The sequence below is a fragment of the Schistocerca piceifrons genome, chromosome 5 (genome assembly GCF_021461385.2).
Source record: "Schistocerca piceifrons isolate TAMUIC-IGC-003096 chromosome 5, iqSchPice1.1, whole genome shotgun sequence".
Lineage (NCBI taxonomy): Eukaryota > Metazoa > Arthropoda > Insecta > Orthoptera > Acrididae > Schistocerca > Schistocerca piceifrons.
The window spans coordinates 48,920,244-48,944,686 of record NC_060142.1 but is presented as its reverse complement, the minus strand read 5'-3'; the positions used below and the strand labels follow the sequence as shown (position 1 = coordinate 48,944,686).

The following is a 24,443-nucleotide window of genomic DNA, read 5'->3' as shown; positions in this document are numbered from 1 at the left end:
CACACGTTAATTAAAATATTTCATCGTGTTTCCAACCTCATTATGGAGCTGTGCAAACTCTTCCTGAGGAAAACAATGTAGACCCCCTGTGCAGTTTTAATGTAAAGTAATGTGTCCTTTAAATGAGAACTCCATTGGAGATCAGTCCTTTCTATCTGCACATGCACAAGATTGCTTTCAACTGAAATAGTCTCAAAAATGGATGTAAGACTGGCAATGTCCTCAAAATGTTTAGAAAACTATCCTTTTAATTATTCCAGAGCCACAATTAATCCTTTAAAATCTCATTTTCTTTGATTCCAGGAAGCTTAGGGAACTGAACAGTGTTGTTTTGCCCAAATTTGTCCCTTGCACATTGCAATTTTCGTTTTAAATGCATCCCCATCAAATCGGAAATATTTTGTTTGTCACCTTGCAGTGTTTTACTGTGGGTGGTATGTAGTCAAGTGCACTTAAAATCATTTCTGGATGTTCTAATTTTCAATCCTGCTTTCCGTTTTTTCATAAATTGAACAACAGTGAGTTTCAAATCAGAAAATTGTTCCAGGTTTGCCGCTTCATTTAACCAATGTACTTTGCAGTAATATATAAAGTCTCTATACTCTAAGTTCGGTTCTATCAAAAACTTTTGCAGCCCACAGCGTAATAATGCTTGTGTCTTCAGAAAATTTATTGATTATACCACGAATTTCATCACATGCTCCATACCTGCAGATTTAGCACAAAGTGCTTCTTGATGTACAGAAGAATGCATCCTGTTTGTTGATTGGTGTAATATTTTCCTCTTTCATCATAAATTACATCTTCACATTCTTTCTGCATTGTACTGTATGTTGTTCCATGACAAATTTGTGGCACTCATTGATTTTGCGACTGCACAATAGGTGTTTAGAATTCTTGTCCTTATCTGCCATTCCCATTCATTTTTAAAGCCTTGTGATTTTAGATCACTAGACTGCCTCTTTCGGTGCAAATAGCCACTGGGCCTGTGAACTTCCTTTATACAATGAACAATCACCATCATTCAACCAAACCGAAGAATGTCGTGGCAACTGAAACATTCTGCACTGCATGCTCAGCCAAGTACCTCTGAGGAAGATTATCCAGAGCCGAGACAAGGCGAACCTTGGCCTGCAAGCAGGCTGCACATCATAATTGCATCCAGTTTGGCGTGCCGTAGACAATGCTGTGTGTACTATAGCCTCATGTCTGAAGAGATCTACCAGTGTGGCACTGAGGGTATAAATTCATTCACACATTGTTCTATTCAGCATTGTTTTTTTTTATATCTTAATGATTCTTTACAGATTTACTGTGTTCAGTGTCAAATTCTATGCTTTATAAAACTGGAGCAGGTGATTTGTGGCCAAAATCTATATCTATCATTTGCTTAGACCAACAAGATAATGGTCAAAACATCTAGGTAGTAGGGGGTGTTTCAAAAAGAATGACCTGATTTTAAAACTCCATATTTATTAATAAAAATATACTACAAACATGGGATGGATTGCAAACACTCACAAAATCTTAAAGTTTTACCTGTGCTATTATAGATGCTGTGTCCATGAGCAGCAGCACAAATATCATCTAGATGATAGCTAAATTTGTAAGAGATGAAGCAACATTTCATGCTAGCACTAAAGAAAACTGATGTAATGTGCACATATGGCGACTCTAGAACCCTAATGACATTATCGAGCAGAGCCTCACCTAAACTGAATGTTTTTTGTGCCATTTCATGTGAAGCAATGAGCTATCTTCAAATGCTACAGGGTTGACTTTTTCCACTTCTTCAGGAGGACTCTAATGACTTCATTTTCCAACAGGATGGAGCTTGACCACAGTGACACAACAATGTACATCAATTTCTCAAAGACACTCTGCCTTAAGACTGGATAGGGTAAATGGGACCCTGAGATACTGCCCTGCATTCTTGGGCCGCATGATTCTTATGGTGATGTGTGAAGGAAAGCGTGTACATTTCACCTTTACCTTGTGACATGAAGTGAAGAACAGAATAACGGCCACAATAACTTCCGTAAAAGTTTGTGGCAAATTTAGCTATTGTTGAGAAGTTGTTCGTGCTTATGATGGTTGACACGTAGAGCATTTATAATAGCATAGGTAAAACTTTAAGATGTATTTTGCAAGTCATGTCATGTTTGTACTATGTTTTCAGCAACAAGTATGGAGTTTTGAAATCGGGTAATTCTTTTTGAAACACCCTGTATTTATTTACAATTGATGGAGAAACAAGTACCATTCTTCTAGGTATATGGGCATGTACTGATTTTTGGAAATGACTTAATAGAGCCTGCACTGAAGGAGTATATATTAGGTATGACATTATTTACTATTCTGTTCCCTGTATGATTAGATCCACATCTGAATAGCTCTGCCATGTGCCAGTAGGGCATTAAGTGTTATAAATTAATTCATATGTAATTCTAGTCATGGTATGGGTTTTCCAATTGTTGAGACACGTTTGATTCAGCTTGGCACATTTTCCGTTGTGCCACTACCCTATTACCTGTCTTTGTTATGATTTTAAATGGTTGTTGTTTGATTGTGACATGTACTCCAAAGAGCATTTAATGTCTGTACTCCTCTCTAAATTCCTAGTGTACTAGAACTGTTGTCTTACACAACTTTACTAAGCAGACAGACAACCATAAAGTAATATTCTAGTTTTTTGTTTCCCTGTTACTGAAAGTGAAAGGGCGGGGGGGGGGGGGGGGTGTATGATCTCCCACAATTTTATGAATGTTCTAATCCTACTTTGTTATGTAGAAAAATACATTTAAATTCAGTATGAAGCACCTGAATGTATGACAAAATTGCATTTGTAAAACAAAATCTATCTTACTTTTTTAACTTAGGCAGCTGTGTGTGTCATTAAATTCTGAAGACGTATATCGAACATTGTCAGAAATTCTTCAACATGAAGACAATCTTAAATTTGCTGCAATTATGGTGGAAAACCTGAATACCATTTCTCCTGACATCACCAGAATTGTTTGAACTGAGAACAAAACTCAAGGATGTAAAGTCTGAAGTAGGTAAACAAGGTTTCATACAATCATTAAGATTTTTCACAAAGTTTACCACTATGTTCATGAATATTTGTGAAATAATTGCTGTTTCATACTATACTGGTGAAAATGTACCCCAATTTGTTTGTTTACATTGCAGGGAAGCTGTCAACTTTTCCGCTGTTTGTATGAATCATGGTGTCACAATCCAGTAGCGACAGTGGCATTATGTCTACTTACTCAAAACTACAGCCATGCTTGCGACTTAATACATAAATTGTATCCTTTTCACAAAATTGATTTAATTTTATAATCAACGTTAAGTGTGATACTGCTATGATCATTTTATTGTGCCTTAACAACTTTTCAGTGGAAGTCTGGAAGTGACTGTGGAATTTCTTACCGAGATAGATAAACTGGTGCAACTCATAGAGTCCCCAATTTTTACTTGTAAGTTCTATGCACTATTTGTTAGCAAGAAAATTTGTATATAGCACTTAAGACAATGTATCTTGCTTGTTTAATTATTTATTAGCTCGTTAGTCTCATATCACAAACAAATCTCTCAATTAGTAAAGGCTAGTCAGTTTTGTCAATTCTATAACTGTTTACTCTTTGTTATTGTATTTAATGTGAATCTGAATTATGATTAGAAAATTGCAGTTTGTGACAAATTTTAAAATTAATTAAAAGAAACATTCTGCCTCTGCCAATTCTTTAGATCTTCGCCTTGAACTGTTAGAAGTTCCTCCGAAGCAACACCTAGTACAAGCTTTGTATGGCTTGCTGATGCTGTTACCACAGACTGAAGCTTTCCATACGCTGAGACGAAGACTCGACTGTATTCCAAGCCTTCACATCCAGTGCAGTGATAGGTAATCTGCTTCATTATTAAACCAAAGTCATTTGCCCACAAAACCTTTTGCTGTGCATAATTAATTGATGAGATCAATTCAGATGCTGCTTTCCTGGTGATCTGTTGCTGTCCTCACCTTGAAATTAATAACTCACATATACATTTTTTTCATATCTTCTATTGAAGTGTACACCCTCTTATTAAGAAATGTTATCAGCAGTTTTATCATTTCCTTACTTAACCTGTATTCACATACATGCTGTTCTCCTCAAATACTATATAAAGTCTGTTGACAAGAATACAGGTGTTATTTTAATTTGATAAGAAGAATTCTTAATAACTGGTAATTAACTCTGAAGTCCTGAGTAGCTCAGCTGTCTGAAATCATTGCAAAAACAGAAAAGAGAGGGAAGTTTAAAGAAGAGCCTCTCATTTCATCAAAGGCTTTCTTCAGCAAGAGATTGCAACCATACACTATTTAATTATGGGATGTATGTACAGCCACTTCGGTTCCACAAAATTGTTGTCAATTGACCATAGTTTCGATTGCACTAGGGCAGTCTTCATCAGAATAAAAAGTTACATGGAATACCTAAAAAATATAATGACATGGTTTGAAATAAAGTACACATAATAGGGTACGTCCATAAATTACATACAAACTGTACTTGTATGTAATCACACCATTGTTAAAAACTTCTGAGCAAAAGTGCTCTCGTCTAAAAGAAATGTCATAGGAATAAAAACTAAAATGTAAAAGTATAACATGATTGTCAACTAGATAAAATACTTCATGGAATATGGAGACAGCTGCAAGGTTGCTTAGGGCCAAGAGTGGCATAACACAGCTGCTGCCATCAAATAAACAGCTAACACACCAAGGCAGCCACGAAAACAGATATGCGCAATCTACCAGGAAGTAATCATATTACAGACAACTTAAGAGCAAATGAGGGATTGTAAGGACAAGTTTAAACATTAATTGTAACAAACAGGAACCAGTGTATGAAATTTACCACATAACGCAACAATCTTTTTTAAAAATACAGTTCAGGTAATATACAGAGAAAACATAAAATTGAAAGGAAAAGCAACGTTTAGGAGTCTACATTGAGGAGAGTATCACCATTCAGACAATCTTAATTGGCAGCTCTATACTTTGAAAAAAGTTTTTATTGCATAATTACAACAGTTCATTAAGAATAATACTGTCCTTCAGAGATAGGTGTTTAAAAACGTATAGCTCTTCTAAGACGTTAAGACTAAAGCCTTTTACATCTTTAGGATGATGCTCTGTGATTAGTAAATGATCAATGAATGTTGAGTTAGGAGCATTGGTGCCCTTTTTCCCTAGAAAGTGTTCCTTGAATCTTATCGAAATAGCTCTGCCTGTTTGCCCTATGTAATAGGTGAGAAAATTGTCAGAAATAATTTTATAAACACCAGAATTTTGCAAAGGGGAAAGCATAAGTTTTAAGTTATGTATGATGTTATTTTTTAAAGTATTATTAGTGGATAAGGCTAATGTACAGTTATTGTTATTTTGAAGCAGACACTGTATTTTGTAAGAAATTGGACCCAGAAATGGCATAGAGAAAAAAATTTTCTTTTCATTAGGTTCATTATTAGAAATGCGTAGGGTGGTGATTCTCTTATTGGTATTACTAATAAAAATATTATCTACTATGGAAGGGTCATAGCCATTATTGACTGCAATTGATTTTGGGGGGTGGAGGTGGCTCTATGGATCACTGAAAGAAAAATAATTTTCTTATGAGAATGTGGGTGTACTGAAATGAAAGGTATAATTTGACCAGAACAAGTTTCTTTATGAAAGATGTTGAGGCTAATTTTGTCATCTACTATCGTAAGAGTGAGAATTAGAAAGTTTAGCTGCCGGAAATCATTTTCAAGTTCACAAGTGAAAGAAATATTTTTGTGCAACTTGTTAAAAATATTGGAAAGTTGATCAATACCGTTATTAGACTCTTTGTAAATGATGATGATGTCATTGTCGTATTTAGTGTATGAAAGAATGCCTACAGCTGATGCTGAGAAATTATTGAAAAATTTTACTTCTAAGGAATTAATGAACACATATCAAAGGATTCCTGCTAAGCGATTCCCAATTGCATGGCCATCTAGTGGTTGATATAGTTTTCCATTAAACTTAAAATAATTGAATTTAATTACAATATGAAGTAAATTCATAGTAGATAATATTTTTAGTAGTAATATCAATAAGGGAATCATCATCCTAGGCATTTCTGATAAAGAACCTACTCAAAAGAAAAAAAAAATTTCTCCATACCATTTCTGGGTCCCGTTTCTTACGAAGTACAGTGTCTGCTTCAAAAATAGTAGAAGAGTATAGTAGCCTTTCCCACTAGTAATTCTTTAAAAAATAACAGCATACATAACTTGAAACCTATGCTTCTCTCTTTGCAAAATTCTGGTGTTTATAAAATTATTTGTGACAATTGTCCCACCTGTTACATAGAGCAAACAGGCTGAGCTGTTTCGATAAGATTCAACGAACGTATTCTAGCGGAAAAAGCCACCAATGTTCCTAAAGATGTAAAAGGCTTTAAGCATAAGATCTTAGAAGAGCTAGATTTCTTAAACACCAACCTCTGAAGGACAGTCTCATCCTTAATGAACAGTTGCAGTTATGTAACAAAAACTTTTTTCGAGGTATAGAGCCGCTAATTGAAATTGTCTGAATGGCGATACTCTCCTCAATGTTGACTCCTAAATATTGCTTTTCCTTCCAATATTTATTTATTTATTTTTCCTGTATATTACCTTAACTGCATTTTCTTTTTTTAAAAAAGACTGTTACGTTATGTTGTAAATTTCATACACTGGTTCCTTTTAGTTGCCAATAATGTTTAAAATTGTCCTTGCAATGCCTCATTTGCTCTTAAGTTGTCTGTAATTCAATTACTTCCTCCTAAATGGCGCAAATCTTTTTTCGTGGATGCCTTGGCATGTTAGCTGTTTAGTCTGACAGTAGCGGCTGTGTTATGCCACTCTTGGTCCTAAGCGACCTTACGGCTGTCATTATATTCCATGAAGTATTTTATCTAGTTGACAATCTTGTTATACTTTTACATTTTAGTTTCTGTTCCTATGACATTTCTTTTTGATGAGAGCACTTTTACATGCAAGTACATTGTTTCTACATAATTTACAGAAGTAATCCTATTAAGCATATATTATTTCAAGCCATGTCGTCATACTTTTTAGGCATTCCATGTAACTTTTTATTCTGACGAAGGTTGCCCTAGTGCAATTGAAACCATCGTCAATCGACAAAAATTTTGTGAAACTGAAATGGCTGTATATACAGGGTGTATACGACCCGGGAGATCCGGGAAAAACCCGGGAATTTTTTCATCCGGGAAAAACCCGGGAATTTCTTAGAATTCCAGGATTTTTCATTGTTTTAGATTTGAGTTAAAGTTTTGTAGGTTCGACGTGTAAGATCTGATACTCTGACAAAGAACTTTAGTCCACTACTGCTGAATAATACTGCAGCAATGAAACATAAATCAGAGAATAACACCAAAATAAAAGTTTAGTTGCATAGAAAATGGGTAATTTACACAATGCACAGACCAGTTTGCCGACACCGAAAAGTGTCAAAAGCTTTAGGTCGAAGATTATGCAGTACGTCCGTAACAACTAACGTGCATTCAATGTGCGTGACATCCAATTGTTTACATTTCTAACAGATCACCAGAAAATATTACGAATAGTGGCTTGAGATGCGTTACTTTCAAAGGAAATTTCCACGCAAGACGATTTATGTTACGTGTGAGAATGTGCAGTGAATTTCTTAAATCGCAGGGCATTATAACTCTCATTCAAAACGTAACACTTTGAGGATCAGCCATTTGAAAAATGTCGGGCCCAGAAGATATGTCATTTATGCCACTATTTAAAATTTTACCGGCCCATTTGTATTTGATATGACTTAACGTGTAACACACGCTAAAAAAGACCGAGCTTCAAGTTAGTTTTCATATTTAATGTTGTTCTTACATAGATAAAAAAAATTATGCGATCAATGGCAAAAAGTGTGATTGACCTTCAAAAAGTGTGCATAATGCGTTACTGAGCAATGTCACAAGTCTTTTCATGCCAGAACACCTCGACTTTTCTACGCAACTGATAATCATTTTGGCACGATTTTAATTGCCAAATTAGAGCCTGTTAGTAGTCCTACATACTTACTATCATTGTAGGACTAATAACAGTGGATGCCAATAGATGATGCAATTCTTGTTCGTACATACACATCTACTTAAGAGTTAACTGGTGTAGAAACGCACTTTGCTGATTTGAGCGAGCTCCGCCTACCTTCGTAACGTAGGCGCCGCGGCCTGTCTTTTTTTCTTAGGCCTCGTGCTCTGAATAACTGCCGTCATTCGCTAGCGAGATCACGTGACATGAGCTATGACTGGCTGACAAAAGTGCATCACTCAACGCAATCTCTATTTTAGAGTTTCAGAAGCTACCGTGCTGTAGTTTGTGGAATTTGTGTATATACTTTCGCAATACGAAAATAAACTCTGTGCATATTGTCTCGCACCAAACAACTTTCCAAACTCATTGTTTTTCCTGGATTTCGTTTCCTAAAGTGCTGGGACGTCCTCCGCCGGTATAAGATCTTTACGATTCAAAGGACTGATAGGTTTTACAGCTCCGAGGGAAAGCATACTGTTACTTAACATGGATGTATTTTCATCTGCTTTATACGTAATTTCATCCGGGAGAAATTGTGTTTTTAACCGGGAAATCCGGGAATTTTTTTTTCTTGTCCACGTAGACACCCTGATATATACATCCTGTGAAGAAATTAGTTTTTTATCTGATTACTAAATAGGACTGGCTTCTTGTATCTGTTTACAAGTTTCAGACTGCAAATTTATCTTTCATAATTTAATTTTTTAATAATTTGAGTGACATATTTGGTCAATGGGAGTACCATAGAGGTTGGTAATAAACAAGCAGTGTTATTGTTTTACAGGTGTATTTCTGACACCTGTCTGCCTTTAGCTGTAGACTGTCAGTTGTCTCTGGATGCTGTGTGAAACTCACTGGCCCAAACAGCTGTTGCTGACCCAAGATGGCTGCCAAAATGGCAGTACCTATACTTCCAAAATTTAATTAATCCTGTGAAAATTACTTTGACTAAAAATAAAACTCCAAAAAACAGCTAGATGTTCATTAAAATTCTCATAGAACACATGAAAGAATCCAGGATTGGTTTCAATGAGGTGTTTTGTTTAAAATGTAATTAATGGCAACAATGAACACACACTATTATGTGAAGTTGATTGGTGGTGTGTCAATTTATTTTAAACTTCACTTTCCACCAACTCTGCACTATGCCTTCACAAATAATTAAACAGTTCTACAAAGTAGACTGCACATTAATTTCAAGGGAGTAGTCACTGATTCAGATAAACACAGTTTTTGTTTGTTTGTTTGCAATAGTCCACATATGCCTTTCTCTTCACTGATGAATAAAATAAAACATCACAAGCTGTTACTCTCTCCTTTCACTGACAAGTCCTCATTAAGAGCCTGAATAGTTAGTAATTGTCTTCATACTTAACATAGATACTGTTGTTGAGGTCTTAAGTCCTAAGACTGGTTTGATGCAGCTCTCCATGCTACTGTATCCTGTGCAAGCTTCTTCATCCTTCTGAATCTGCTTAGTGTATTCGTCTCTTGGTCCCCCTCTACGATTTTTACCCTCCACGCTGCCCTCCAGTACTAAACTGGTGATCCCTTGATGCCTCAGAACATGTCCTACCAACCAATCCCTTCTTCCAGTCAAGTTGTGCCACAAACTCCTCTTCACCCCAATCTCCCTTATTAGTTATGTGATCTACCCATCTAATCTTCAGCATTCTTCTGTAACACCACATTTCGAAAGCTTCTAGTCTCTTCTTGTCCAAACTAGTTATCGTCCATGTTTCACTTCCATACATGGCCACACTCCATACACATACTTTCAGAAACGACTTCCTGACGCTTAAATCTATACTCAATGTTAACAAATTTCTCTTCTTCGGAAAATCTTTCCTTGCCATTGCCAGTCTACATTTTATATCCTCTCTACTTCAACAATCATCGGTTATTTTGCTCCCTAAATAGCAAAACCCTTTACTACTTTAAGTGTCTCATTTCCTAATCTAATTCCCTCAGCTCACCCGACTTAATTCGACTACATTTCATGATCCTCATTTTGATTTTGTTGATGTTCATCTTATATCCTCCTTTCAAGACACTGTCCATTTCGTTCAACTGCTCTTCCAAGTCCTTTGCTGTCTCTGACAGAATTACAATGTCATCGGCGAACCTCAACATTTTTATATCTTCTCCATGGATTTTAATACCTACTCCAAATTTTTCTTTTATTTCCTTCACTGCTTGCTCAATATACAGATTGAATAACTTCGGGGAGAGGCTACAACCCTGTCTCACTCCCTTCCCAACCACTGCTTCCCTTTCATGTCCCTCGACTCTTATAACTGCCATCTGGTTTCTTTACAAATTGTAAATAGCCTTTCGCTCCCTTTATTTTACCCCTGCCACCTTCAGAATTTGAAAGAGAGTATTCCAGTCAACATTGTCAAAAGCTTTCTCTAAGTCTACAAATGCTAGAAACGTAGGTTTGCCTTTCCTTAATGTTTCTTCTAAGATATGTCGTAGGGTCAGTATTGCCTCAAGTGTTCCAATATTTCTATGGAATCCAAACTGATCTTCCCTGAGGTTGGCTTCTGCCAGTTTTTCCATTCGTCTGTAAAGAAATTGCGTTAGTATTTTGCATCCGTGACTTATTAAACTGATTGTTCGGTAATTTTCACATCTGTCAGCATCTGCTTTCTTTGGGATTGGAATTATTATATTCTTCTTGAAGTCTGAGGGTATTTCGCCTGTCTCGTACATCTTGCTCACCAGATGGTAGAGTTTCGTCAGGAATGGCTCTCCCAAGGCCGTCAGTAGTTCTAATGGAATGTTGTCTACTCCCGGTGCCTTGTTTCGACTCAGGTCTTTCAGTGCTCTGTCAAACTCTTCACGCAGTATCGTATCTCCCATTTCATCTTCATCTACATCCTCTTCCGTTTCCATAATATTGCCCTCAAGTACATTACCCTTGTAGAGGCCCTCTATATACTCCTTCCACCTTTCTGCTTTCCCTTCATTGCTTAGAACTGGGTTTCCATGTGAGCGCTTGATATTCATACAAGTTGTTCTCTTTTCTCCAAAGGTCTCTTTAATTTTCCTGTAGGCAGTATCTATCTTAGCCCTAGTGAGATAAGCCTCTACATCCTTACATTTGTCCTCTAGCCATGCCTGCTTAGCCATTTTGCACTTCCTGTCGATCTCATTTTTGAGACATTTGTATTGCTTTTTGCCTGCTTCATGTACTGCAGTTTTATATTTTCTCCTTTCATCAATTAAATTCAGTATTTCTTCTGTTACCCAAGGATTTCTACTAGCTCTCATCTTTTTACCTACTTGATCCTCTGCTGCCTTCACTACTTCATCTCTCAAAGCTACCCATTCTTCTTCTACTGTATTTCTTTCCCCCATTCCTGCCAATTGTTCCCTTATGCCTTCCCTGAAACTCTGTACAACCTCTGGTTCTTTCAGTTTATCCAGGTCCCATCTCCTTAAATTCCCACCTTTTTGCAGCTTCTTCAGTTTTAATCTACAGTTCATAACCAATAAATTGTGGTCAGAGTCCACATCTGCCCTGGAAACGTCTTACAATTTAAAACCTGGTTCCTAAATCTCTGTCTTGCCATTATATAATCTATCTGAAACCTGCCAGTATCTCCAGGCGTCTTCCACGTATACTTCCATGATACTATCATTTTCCAATTCTCGATCTCTTCTGTTCTACTCTTCTCTTTTGAAATCATGTACACCAAATTAAGTTAGGGTTTTTTTTTCTGTCAGTCAATGCACTTATCTTCTTTCTTGATCCACCTCCACAACCCTTGTATACTCCATATATGCAGTGTCTGACTAAAAGCTTGCCGAAATGTTCCAACATGACACCATTACTCAGTCTCCAACAAGCCTCTTTGTTCCAATGCCAAATCTCCCAAAATAACTTTACTTTATCACCTTCTCATTACAGTGCTTCTTCAGGGTGTATATGCCCCAGGACAGCCGGAAAAAACCTGGGAATTTTTTCATCTGGGAGAAAACTGGAAAAAACACAGGAATTTTTTAGAGTTCCGGGAATTTTTCTTTGTTTTAGTTTTCAGTCAAATTTTTGTAATTTTGACTGGTAAGAACTGATACTCTGACAGAGAATTTTACTGTAAGTGTCTGCGAACAGCAAAATGTGTTAAAGGCTATAGGACGAAGACCATGCAATTCTTCCTAACAACAAACTGCTTCCGATACCCGTGACGTCACAACTGTTCACACCAGGTTAGTTTGAAGAGTTGCTATGGGGCTCTTGCGCGTGCACTATTGAGTCGCGTATGAGCAGTACCTTCTACCTTCTTGAAGTGTGACTGTTAAAGAGTGTTAGCTGTGTCAGCAGTATCAACAAGCAGCCAGATGCTACCCAGAAAAAAATTTCTGGCATGCCCAAGCTGCTAGATTCGCACATGCGAAGAGCAGTCTGAGTTATAGTGGGGTGGGGGTATAGTCTCCACTTTTAGTGATTTTGCTATTTACTCTTTATTTACAGCTCTCATGTTAAATGAAAACAAAATATAATTCCGTGGCCAGGAGCTATCAAGTGATTTAAAATAATTCACATAATTACGGAAGACTAAAATATGTTATTAGTTTCAGATTTCTGATTTTATTTTATTTCCACGTTTCTGGCAGTCAAGCATTAATCTCCTTGCAGAACAATGAAGTTATTTTTGTTGATCTGCTAAAGAAATTTGCCTTTTATTAGTCTTTTTCACAGAGGCAGTAAATTTATTTGAAACGAAGTGCTTCATTCCACACCATTGGCTAGTTTCAACTGTTTGCTAAATTTCAAATGCACATTTTCATCTGCCGGCACGTATGGCATTACGCCATAATAAAGAACCAAACATGAGATAATATTATGTATTTTAATATTATTTACGAAATTCCGATGTTTTCGGAGTATCATGTGATGTCCTGTTTCGTTTATGATGTAATGTAAGATCTCTTCATGCTATGCAAGATCTGTAAATGCCGTATACATATGAACATAAGGGCTTCCTACTTCATCGTAGTTGCGCGTGGGCAGTAAAACCTGTTTTCTGGTGTAGTCCGATAATTGGTGAAATGGATTCTAATAGGTTGTGGGAAAATATTGCGAATGGTGGTTTGAAAAGTGTTGCTTTCAAAGTAAATTTAATTTTATGCAAGGTGAATTATGTCATGAACAAGAATGTCCTTTGAATTTCTTAAATCGCAGAGTGTTTGACTCTCATTTAAAGCTTGACTTAACACTTTGGAGACCAGACATTTACATCATTATTTAAAATTTTACTGGCACATTTGCGTGATGTACCTTAAAGTGTATCACACGCAAAGAAGACAAATACTATACATGAAAGCTTAGCTTTTCTTGTAGATACACTATGTACGTTAATTGAACCATTAATTTTTCCTATTTGTGTGTCAACGCTTTATAACAGTGCTGTTGTTACTGGCTGACTACATCACGTGCCCTGTCCTCTGAAGATCTACTGTCATCTGCTGGCGAGATCACGTGTTATGAGCTATGGCTGGCTTACAAAAGCATCACAATCTCAGTTTCACTAAAGTGCTGTGATTGGTGGAACTCGAATATATACTTTCGTAATACGAAAATAGGCAGTGTACATGTTGCTGCACTTAGAAGTTTGTCCCAAAATGCGCATGTGTTTCTTTGGTGTGTGTTCATTTTCTAAAGTGTGCGGAAGTTCTACACCAGTCTGTAAAACCTAAACCATTCAAAGATTGATAAGTTTTATAGTTCTGAGGGAAAGTTTACTTTCACATAAAGAGGAAAACTATGTATTTTCACCTGGGAGAAAGTGTACTTTTAACCAGGAAAATCCCGAATTTTTTTCCCTTATCCCTGTATACACGGGGTTCTTTTTGCACCCTTCTCACATATCATAGTCTAAACATTGCTACAAAAGACTTTTTCCTTTCCGTCTACAATAACTGATCCTCACATCATTTTTCCACTATCAGCTGTCTTTCTCCTCATTTACAGAACATAGATAACAATCACAACCTAACAGGCATAGCACTGACCAACATATATTCAGTATATTATTATTACACAAAAATACAACTAAAGGAATACATCTACAAATAAAATTTCATACCTTCCCAAATATTCATTTATACTTTGTTTGTATTATGAAAATTAGCAAAATAAAATTTACTAACTGTACATTGAAAACAGACAATTAACAAGACAGAGACTACTGTTGAATTGATACACTGTAATTACATAGGATGAAAATCTGTCACAATCAATTGAAGTTTTGAATTGCATTTTCAAATTTTGCATGAGAGACCAACTCCAGCCACCATCAGGCATTGAAATAATCCAGTGGCGAAAGCTGAAAATTTGTGCTGGATTGGGGCTCAAACCTCAACATCTTACTGAACGCAAGTGGTTGCCTTAACTGCTTCAGTCATCTGGACACGCTTCCATCTGGCCCAAATTTTCATGCTGTTGCACTCTAGTAGCATCCCCTGTCTGTTCACCTACTTGCTCACAGTCAGTCCTGTATTCCCAAACAGACCCTGTTGTGCATACGGTATACGGGTGAATGGACAGTGGATGCCACTAGCATGTGACAAGTCAAGAATTTGGGTCATACGAGAAGCATGTTCAGATGGGTGAGGTGGTTGAGGGAACTACTCCTGTTAAATTGGTAGATCAAAGTTCAAGTCCTGGTCCAGCACAAATTTTCAATTTTCACCGTCAAATTATTTTGATGCCTTATTGCGGCTGGAGTTGGTCTCTCCTTCGAAATTTGATATTTACAGCCGCTGTGTCAAACAACAATGTGGCATTGTACATGTCCAACAGAACAGACACCACACATTTACTCATACATACTAGTACTATGTTTTGCATTGTAGTTCATATTCCATTCCTCAAATTTCCTTGATCAAGTTACCTAATTCTCAAAAATTAACCATTACTACTTTGCAGCTAATTTGATGAACCTTTCCTGGTCTCTTGTCAAGCTGTGTCTGCATCACTTTTTGTATTCGGCAGACTGCCTCAGGGGATGTTTCTGTTCAGATCATTCTGCACAGGACACAGTCCCACATTCCACTTCTTTGAGCTATGACATTTTGCCTTCCCACCTAGCACTTACTTATATGTGTCCTTTGGCTCTTGTGTAAGCAGTTTTTGTCTGGAAGTGTTTAGAAAAGAGGCAGTGGCTTCACTTGAAACAGTGTCCAAAATTCTCTCAATACAAACCCACCACCTTGTTCCTTAAATATCTGAAAAATGCGATCCCTACCCATAACTATGTCTTCTTCGAGGGGATTATATTAGAAACAACTACATGACATGCTAATGGGAACCATTCTATGCCTACCTGTGAAAGTGGTCATACACATACCAGCACTAATGTAACTTTTGTACAGCTTTTTATGCCAGCGTGACCACCTAATACCTGCTGTCTGAATGAGTGGACACTGCTAAATTGTGCAAAGATCAAAGTTGACCATCGAGTAGTGGTTCGTGCTGCTGAGCACCCAACTTCAATGGTTGCTTCACAACCCATGCAAGCTGGATCCTCTTCCTGTTACAAGCTTCACTGAACTATGTATGTGGAAGAGACACCTATTGATCCTGCAATCCTCCTTGCCTTAATATCTGCCAGACTCTGTCCTACAGCCACCTCCACCCATCACTCCATGTACTCTTCACCTACCAGAGCACTCCTCCACACCCTTGTGCACCACAGTCAACTGGCCCTTCTTCAATCAGAGCCAGATCACTAGTGCCACATTCCTAGCCCAAGTGCTTGCTACCTCTCCCTCCCAACAGTAATTGCCCCCGTCTCCATAGGCATCACTAACACTCAATTAAACAGGAGGAGGGGATGGGAAGGAGACGACTCAGTAAATAGGATGTATGTCACAAGGGAACCTAAATTCGAGATTCCATTGAGAAAAGTTGAAAAAATTAGGACATAAAGCCACTTTTTGGAGCATTCTGGATGCCTCAGACCATGTTTTTTGATGGCACTTAAAACTCCTAAAGCATACTAATTTAACCATGGATTAAAATGTATTTTCTAACTACCAAGTATAAAAGTTTATCTAATATTAACATTTAAATTTACCATCAGTGTTTGTATTATTATTATTATTATTATTATTATGTTATTATTAAATCCTAAACCTTTTTCTAGGGAAGAAACAAAGAAAAATAACAGAGAAAATAATAGGCTATATGCTGTATTTAGATCAATATAAAAAACAGTTGATAAATTCCTATAACCTAGGTTCTCCTACATTGTAGTCATAAAATTGAGAAATTGATATACATTTTGTAATAAACATTTACTTAACATTGTTCCTTTGCCTTGTAAAAAAGGCAATATTGACGAATAGCCTCGAACATTGTTCATAGCAGTTCCTCTTGACTCATACACGGACTGTAACTTTATTATTATACCAACACCAGACTGTAAGTGATTGCCACATGGCATCCCGTTGTTAGCTTTCTGCCTCCTAGCCACCCGTCTTATGAACTTACAGCAAAACCAACAAAACCAAGCAGATTCGTGCTTATCTACCTCACTCCATCATCACTCGTAGAGATACCAACAGTTGGTTAAAACTTGGGAGACTGTATTTTTAATGAAAATATAAGTGGATTTGATTTGATAGGATATTAGCAAATCCACCAAACCATTAATTCTTACTGCTTAAGAGCTTTTAATATATGCAGTTAGTTAAGCTTAGATACATTTATTCAGTGATATCATTTTTTGTCAACAGGGACTAAAAAATATTTTGGTGGGTGGGGCACGTACTCCGTCACCATCCCCTCCCCTTCCCAGCGTTAACACCCATGCTCTCCTCCAACCTTGTCAATGCATGGCAATCCGTTTGGTATATGTACCCAGTAGGGAAAACAGCCCATGATATCCAGGGCTCCCAATTCAGCTTACAACATTGAAAAAAGGTGATACTCTTCTGAGTAACAGAGTATGTGGAAATTCGGCACAACAAACTGGCAGATGCAGCAGCCAAGGCGGCATCCAACATTGCTCCTGCAACATACTGATCTATACTCTTATATGAAGTGACTTCACTAGTGAAGCACAGGGACACACCCATGGAGACAAGGAATGATTGGAAATGTGAGGCAAGAAAGTGTAGGTGGGTCAGTCACCTAGCTGTTTTGTAGCTCCTTCCAGCCACAAAGATTGAAATGAAGTCCTGACTTTTCTCCACATTGGACATTTTATTGTAGCATTTGGATTCCTTCTCCAGTGAATGAGCTCAGCAGTGTGCAGTTCTTATTGCATACAACTGTCTTTGTGTCTCTTTTGTTAGAATGCTTCGTTCATTTTCCAGTCCATAATTTGGCTGTCCTTGCCCTCTATTTCAGATAGTAACGTACTACAGTTTGTACAGCGAAGAAGAGCCTCAACACCTGGCAGCACTGTCACCAACTTTTAGCTTAAAAATTCCTCAGGCTAATGGTATGAAATGAAATGTCGTGTGGCTAAGGCCTCCTGTTGGGTAGACCAGTCGCCTGGTGCAAATCTTTTTAGTTGACACCACTTTGGCGACTCGCGTGTCGATGTGGGTGAGGTGATGGTGAAGACAACACAACACCCAGTCCCTGAGTGGAGATAATCCCCGACTCAGCCAGGAATCAAACCCGGGCCCCTTTGCATGGCATTCTGCCGTGCTGACCACTCAGCTATCGAGGCGAACAGCACACTGCCATAGAGATGTATACAGAATCATATTATGTGTTGTGTTGTGGTAAATGTGCAAAGCATTGCAACAGAGCCAACTTTAACTCTTGGGGCTTTTCTTTCACCATTTCAGTCAACTGAACTGTAACATTTTGGACTTGTCTGAATTATTTTTAGATTATTTTGTGCTCTTTTCACTATAATATTCCCACAGTTTATTTCATATTGCTCTTTTTTTAATGGATTTGAACAACAATAATGGAAATGTAACACAAGAGCATTTAATTGTGTATGTTGGGAAGGTGTTCAGTGATAACTTGCTTGTTAAAACCATCAGTATTTGAAACTGTGATTGCCTTGGTTTAACTGTCACAGCCCGTGGTAAATCATTTCAGATATAAGGAAAACACTCAGTCTTTCCAGAAATAGGTCACGTGTTAGCAGTAGATGAGTTTTGCTTCATAAAATATGTAACTTTTTCCCACAAACATTAGGCCTTCAGTGACTACCATTGCAGAATATTGTCAAATGATATTTCATGAAACTCTTCGAAATTCTGGTTGTATATAAAGGCCATTAGGAGCACCAAAGATAGTGTGCAGCCCCTAGCGAATGAGACAGGAAATGAAATTGGAGGTGACAAAGCAAAAGCTGAAATGTTGAACTCAGTTTTCAAATGTTACTTTACAAAGAAAAGCCCATAAGAATTTCCCAATTCAATCCTTGTAACAATTAAAAAGATGAATGAAACCTATTAGTGTCAGTGGTGTTGAGAAACAGCTGAAATTGTTAAAATTGAACAAAGCTCCAGGGTGCCATGAGATCCCTGTCAGTTTCTGTACTGAATTTGTGGCTGCATTCGCCTCTCTTCTAACCGTAATCTATTGTAGATCCCTCAAACAAAAAACTGTGCCCAGTTTTTAGGGAAAAGCACAGATCACACCTTTCTACAAGAAGGATAATGCAAGTGATCCACAAAACTACCGTCCAATATCCTTGACATTGATTTGTTATAGAATCTTTGAAGATACTCTGAACTCAAACATAACGAGGTATGTTGAACAGAATGACCTCCTCAGTGTCAACCAGCTTGGATTCCGAAAACATAGATCATATGAAACCCAACTTGCACTTTTCTCACATGGCATACTGAAAGCATTGGATCAATGCAGTCGGGTAGATGGAGTATTTGTTCGTTTCCAAAAATTATTTGGCACAGTACCACACCTACACTTATTATCAAAAGTATGATCATGTGGGTAGCAAGTCAAATTTGTGACTGGATTGAGGAGTTTTTGGTAGGGAGGATGCAACATGTTATCTTGGATGGAGAGTCATCGTCAGATGTAGAAGTAACTTCCAAGTGTGCCCCAGGGAAGTGTGTTGGGACCCTTGTCATTCATTTTGCATATTAATGACCTTGCAGACAATATTAATAGTAATCTCAGACTTTCTGCAGATGATGCAGGTGTCTGTAATGAAGCTGGTTAAATATTCAGTCATAGCTTGATGACTGGAATCTGCCAACTCATCCAAATACCTGGGTGTAGCATTTTGCAGGAATATGAAATAGAATTATCACATAAGCTCAGTCGTGGGTAAAGCAGTTGGTAGTCTTGGGTTTATTGGTAGAATACTGGAGAAGTGCGATTAGTGTACAAAGGAGATCACTTAAAGGTCATCAGTTTTAGAATGCTGGTGAAGTGTGTGGGACCCCTTACCATGCATGACTACCAGGGGATATTGAACATATACAAAGAAGGGCAGCATGAATGGTCACAGGTTGGTTTGAGCTGTGGGAGAGAGTTACAAAGATAATGCAGAAACTGAATTGGAAGACTGTCGAAGATAGGTGTAAACTATCCAGGAAAGCCTATTAACAGGTTTCGAGAGCCAGCATTAGATGATGACTCTAGGAACATACTACAATCCCCTATGTATCACTCACATAGGGATCGTGAGGATAACATAAAACTAATTAGAGCATGCAGAAAGGCATTGAGACAATCATTCCTCCCACACTTTGTACGTGAATAGAATGGGAAGAGACACTATTAATTGGTACAGTGGGACTTACACTCTGCAATGCACCTCATGGTTCTTTGCAGAGTATAGAAGTTGTAGATGTAAAATGACAGATGCTCAATACAGATTTTAATTTGTTAGGGTCTCAAAAGTCCTAAAAGGAAATTGATGTATGATTACCATTTCATTTACTGGTTTTTAGAGTTTGATTACTAATGTAAAAAAGACCTGTGATATTGAAAAATAAAAAAATTGTCATAGATTAGGCTACCATTTGTCATTAAGGTTTCACACCGAACTGCGCTTAAAAACTCAAGATAACTGCTTGCATAGACATTTGGGCTGTAATTTTTCAGATGTTACTCATGAAGAGCCATGTATACTACCCTCCTCCACATGCACACACAAACTTTCTTATGCAGGGAGGAGAAGCAAAAAAGCTTGTTTGGCAAGGGAGGGGAGTATACAGAAGGTGAGACATGTGAAAAAAGTATTATAGAGAGAGGGAAGCATTCAGTAGTCAGATTTATGATAAATTATCATTTTGTTTCTTTAAGAACATAATTTTTGGAATATGTAGCACAATATTCCAGTTGTTGAACAAACAGTGACACATTTCGTTAGGCTCATTCTCAAATAGTAAATTTTCATACTTCTATCTGAATTCATCTTTTCGGAGCAAAATTCTTCCAGAGGAATCACACCTCTCCTTTTATATATGTACACCATTAATGTAAATAAGGTACTATAATTTTATAAGCCAATAAAACATCAATTTAAGGGGAATTACATTCTATTGTTCACAGAGCTCTTCATGCCACGAAAGAAGAGTGTAATAAACATGAAAAGTTCTTGGACTTCAAGCAACTTTTGGATCATTTTATAAAAATTCAGGATCAACATAAAAGAAGCAAACAGGCTGCGCGTAATGCTGCTTTATTAGAGAAGAAAATTGCAGGGCTGGATACATAGCACCGAAGTAGCTGTTATTTACTATCTGTGTGGTTAATAAAAACAGTATTGTATCAAAGAATCATTGAGACCCTGTGTAGTATACAAATAAAAACTTTTTCCAGTTCATTGATACAGTGTTATCTTAAGCAGTTGTTTTATGCCATAGGTATGGTATAATTGCTCTATTACTTTGTTAAATTATTTTGGCATACTGTACAGCAATGCAAAGGCCACACACAGAAAATTTCACCAGGTTAGCAGCTGTGAAACTTGGAAAATGAAAGCATCTTTCATTGTACATTCTGGAATTTTTTTATACTACCTTAAAGTTGCAGTTGTAATCACAACAAATTTTGTCCTCCTTCTTGCAACTGTTTGTGATAAGAAACAAATCCCTGAAGCTGCATTACTCACTGTATTTTGCTTGTGTATCATTGTCTATTTTGTATAGGAAACCTCTCATGAAATGAGTATATTGCAGCTGTTTAATAAATTGCTCTATACATGAACTATATGTGTTTCTGTTTAAAGTAACCTTGGTGTAATACACACAGTTCCTTTAGCCTTTATCACATGTGATCAGAAGTATTAGACTAAACCCATTTTGTTTCCCCATGTCCTCTCATCCTGGGGTCTGAGTAACATGTTGCTCCTTTCTGATCTTCCCCAACCTTCTCTCGCTCCCTCCTCCTCCCCCCCCCCCCCCCCCCCCCCTCCCTGAGGGAGGAACAAATAGTTTCAAAAGCTAGGAAATATTTAATGTGTCAGTCAGCAGTACTGGAATTTCATCTCCTGAAGGTAAGCTATGGCCCGCCAGCCATTCTGTCTCTGTAATTTTATAGTTTTCTCAACTGAATTTTGCTTTTGATATTGTTAGGACTAACCTGTTAAACAGCTGAAATATAGCACTCATAAGTGCTGTAAGCTTTAGATTTAATTCTCAATTATTACAGCACAGACACAAAATATTGTAGAAGGAAGAAAGAAATATATATAAAAGCATAGTAACTCTCACTGAAAATTATATTAGGGTAGTTTGAAAAGTTCTCGGAATCACCACGAGAGGTCAGTGCTAGTGCAACGAGTTGTTCATGCGATATTCAATGGACTGTTGCCTGTAAACATGTGCCACATCAGTGCTCTTGTAAGAGAGTTGTGGCGGTGACGTGGCTCTGTTGTTTCCGCGTAGTGATTTGCGAAGATGGAAAAAATTGAGATTTGAGCAGTGATTAAGTGCTTTCATACCTTTCTTTACGAAGTAAAGGACATTCATGCCGGTTTCCAGAATACACTGGAGGACTCTGCTCCTTCATATTCAACTGTTGCTAAGTGGACAAATGAATTTAAATTTGGTTGGGAGAGCTTAGATGATGATCCACGCAGTGGGCGACCAAGGTGTGTCATTGCTCCAGAAATCATTGCAAAAGTGTACAAAATGCTCATGGAGGATCACCAATTGAAAGTGCATGAAAGTGCTCACAATTGCTAGATGTCATCTGAAAGGGTATATCACATTTTACCTGAAGAATTAGAAATGAAAAAAATTACCTGCAAGATAGGTGCCGCAACTTGACGCGCGCCTGCACACATGTGCCATCCCCATGGCAAAATTACACGAACTAAGGTACGAATTGTTGCCACACCCACCTTATTAAGCTGATATGAGTCTATCAGACTTTCATCTCTTCCCAAAACTGAAAATTTTTCTTGGTAGACCAAGATTCACTTCAAATAAAGAATTGATAGCCAGAGTTGAGAACTGTTTTGCAGGCCTGGAGGAAAGTCATTTTTGAGATGGGATCAAGGCACTGGAACATCATTTGGACCAAGTGCATTAATCTACAAGGAGACTACATTGAAAAATAAAAAAAGTTTCAGAGATGTAAGTACTTTTTCAATTCTGTTCAGAGAACTTTTCAAACCATCTTCATACAATGCAACAACAAAAAATAGAATTGAGGAAGAATGAAAACTCTGTACTTAGATAAAGTTTCCTGGTCATTGAATACTGACTGTCAAAAAGGAATTGAGGTGGGTTAGATAAAAGAGATGAAAGACAAAGACACAAGCACACACAAAAACATTGATAACAAGAAAGGAAAAATAAAATGATTATTCTTTCACTAATAATCTCTTGCAGATAAAAATTGAAAATATTTTCATTGAAGTTGTTTGATTATTGTTACCTACTGGAGCAGTAAAGTTTGCTTCTTGAAATACCCATCAACGATTGCAACCTTCTCTTTGATATACTGTTCTTTTGTTTCCCATTAAATATGATTTTTGTTGGTTCTGAGTAACTATGATTGGGAATAGTAATTATGAAACACACTTCTACTGGGTGTCTGAGAGTTTGACTCTTTATTTGACATTAAATAGTGAAAATGTTGCAAGAGAAGTGTATTGAGGTAAGTAATTTATCGAGGTTGTGGATAAGTCATTTCTCTGCTATACACTTTCTTCCAGGATCGATTATTGTCTTCTGCAGGACAGATTCTGTGAAGTTTTGGAAATAGGATGAAGTACTTGCAGCACAGAAACTGGGCCATGCCAAGATAGCATAATCTAATGAGAGAACATCCCATGAAACACAATGATCCGGGTGCAAATCCCACTGCAGCACACAGTTTTAATCTGTCAGGAAGTTTCAAACAATGTATCATTTTGAAGACCAGTGTTAAATAGTGGCATAAAACAGAATTGACAAATGCAAAAAGACAAAATAGTCTATATGTCATAAACCAGTGTTATCGAGTGAGATGGCTTATTTAGGTTCATATCCCTGTGTGGCCATCCAGATTTATATTTTCCATGGTTTATCTAAGTCACTTAATGTGAATGCAAGAGACATTCATTAAATAAAGGAATGGCCCATTTTCTTCCCCATCCTTGTCTAATCTGATCTCATGCTAAGTTTCGAGTGACCTTGTTGACTGGATGTTGAATCCTAATCTCCTTGAACCATTGTTAACTGTTTGTTTCAGGAAAAAATTAATCTTATCTTTATCTTCTCATATCTCACCTGCTTAGGTGTGGCTAGTTTGTACAGTAGAGCACTACTATCAAAAGGCAGGGATTAAAATTACAATTTTCAGTTGTCACAATTGTTTCAACCTATACATGTCCATCTCAGTGGTAATACTTTCAACTGTGCTAAGGGTATATAACAAAGGGCACTGTGGCTTAACCAATTTTTTTTTCCACACACACACACACACACACACACACACACACACACACACACACACACACACACACACACTAGCAAAGGAAATCAATTCATGTTAATTTGTTACTGTGAAATTTTGTTAGAACAACTACATAAAAATGAATTGGTAGTTCCTCAGTACATTATATCCAGACTCCTTCTATTGATACCCATATTAGGAAGCAAATTAAATCACTACTCACAAAATCAGGAATTTATGGGTGTTACAATGGAATCCAAGATCTGTTCTATCCAACAAAATCAACATCAAAAATGAAGTTCATCAACAGAAGATTATGGTGGGCTGCATAACAGAAACCTAGTTCTCTCTCTCTTCCAATGGATATTCAGTAATAAGACCTGATACATTAGCTGGAAGAGGTGGTATGGCAATTTTGGTTCACAATAGCATCTCATACATTAACATGATCTAAAAT

The 24,443-nt window shown here is 37.2% G+C and overlaps 1 protein-coding gene across 1 annotated transcript in view; it reads left to right on the top strand.

Annotated features, from left to right (window-relative positions):
- LOC124797880 (protein VAC14 homolog) overlaps positions 1 to 21,307 on the top strand; it is a 116,880-nt gene extending 95,573 nt beyond the window's left edge. Inside the window, 6 exon segments of the mRNA XM_047260977.1 lie at positions 2,880 to 2,994; positions 2,996 to 3,055; positions 3,193 to 3,311; positions 3,403 to 3,482; positions 3,754 to 3,907; positions 20,651 to 21,307. Coding sequence (XP_047116933.1) covers positions 2,880 to 2,994; positions 2,996 to 3,055; positions 3,193 to 3,311; positions 3,403 to 3,482; positions 3,754 to 3,907; positions 20,651 to 20,816 — 694 coding nt within the window. The 3' untranslated portion in view covers positions 20,817 to 21,307.
- Positions 21,308 to 24,443: the final 3,136 nt, after the last annotated feature.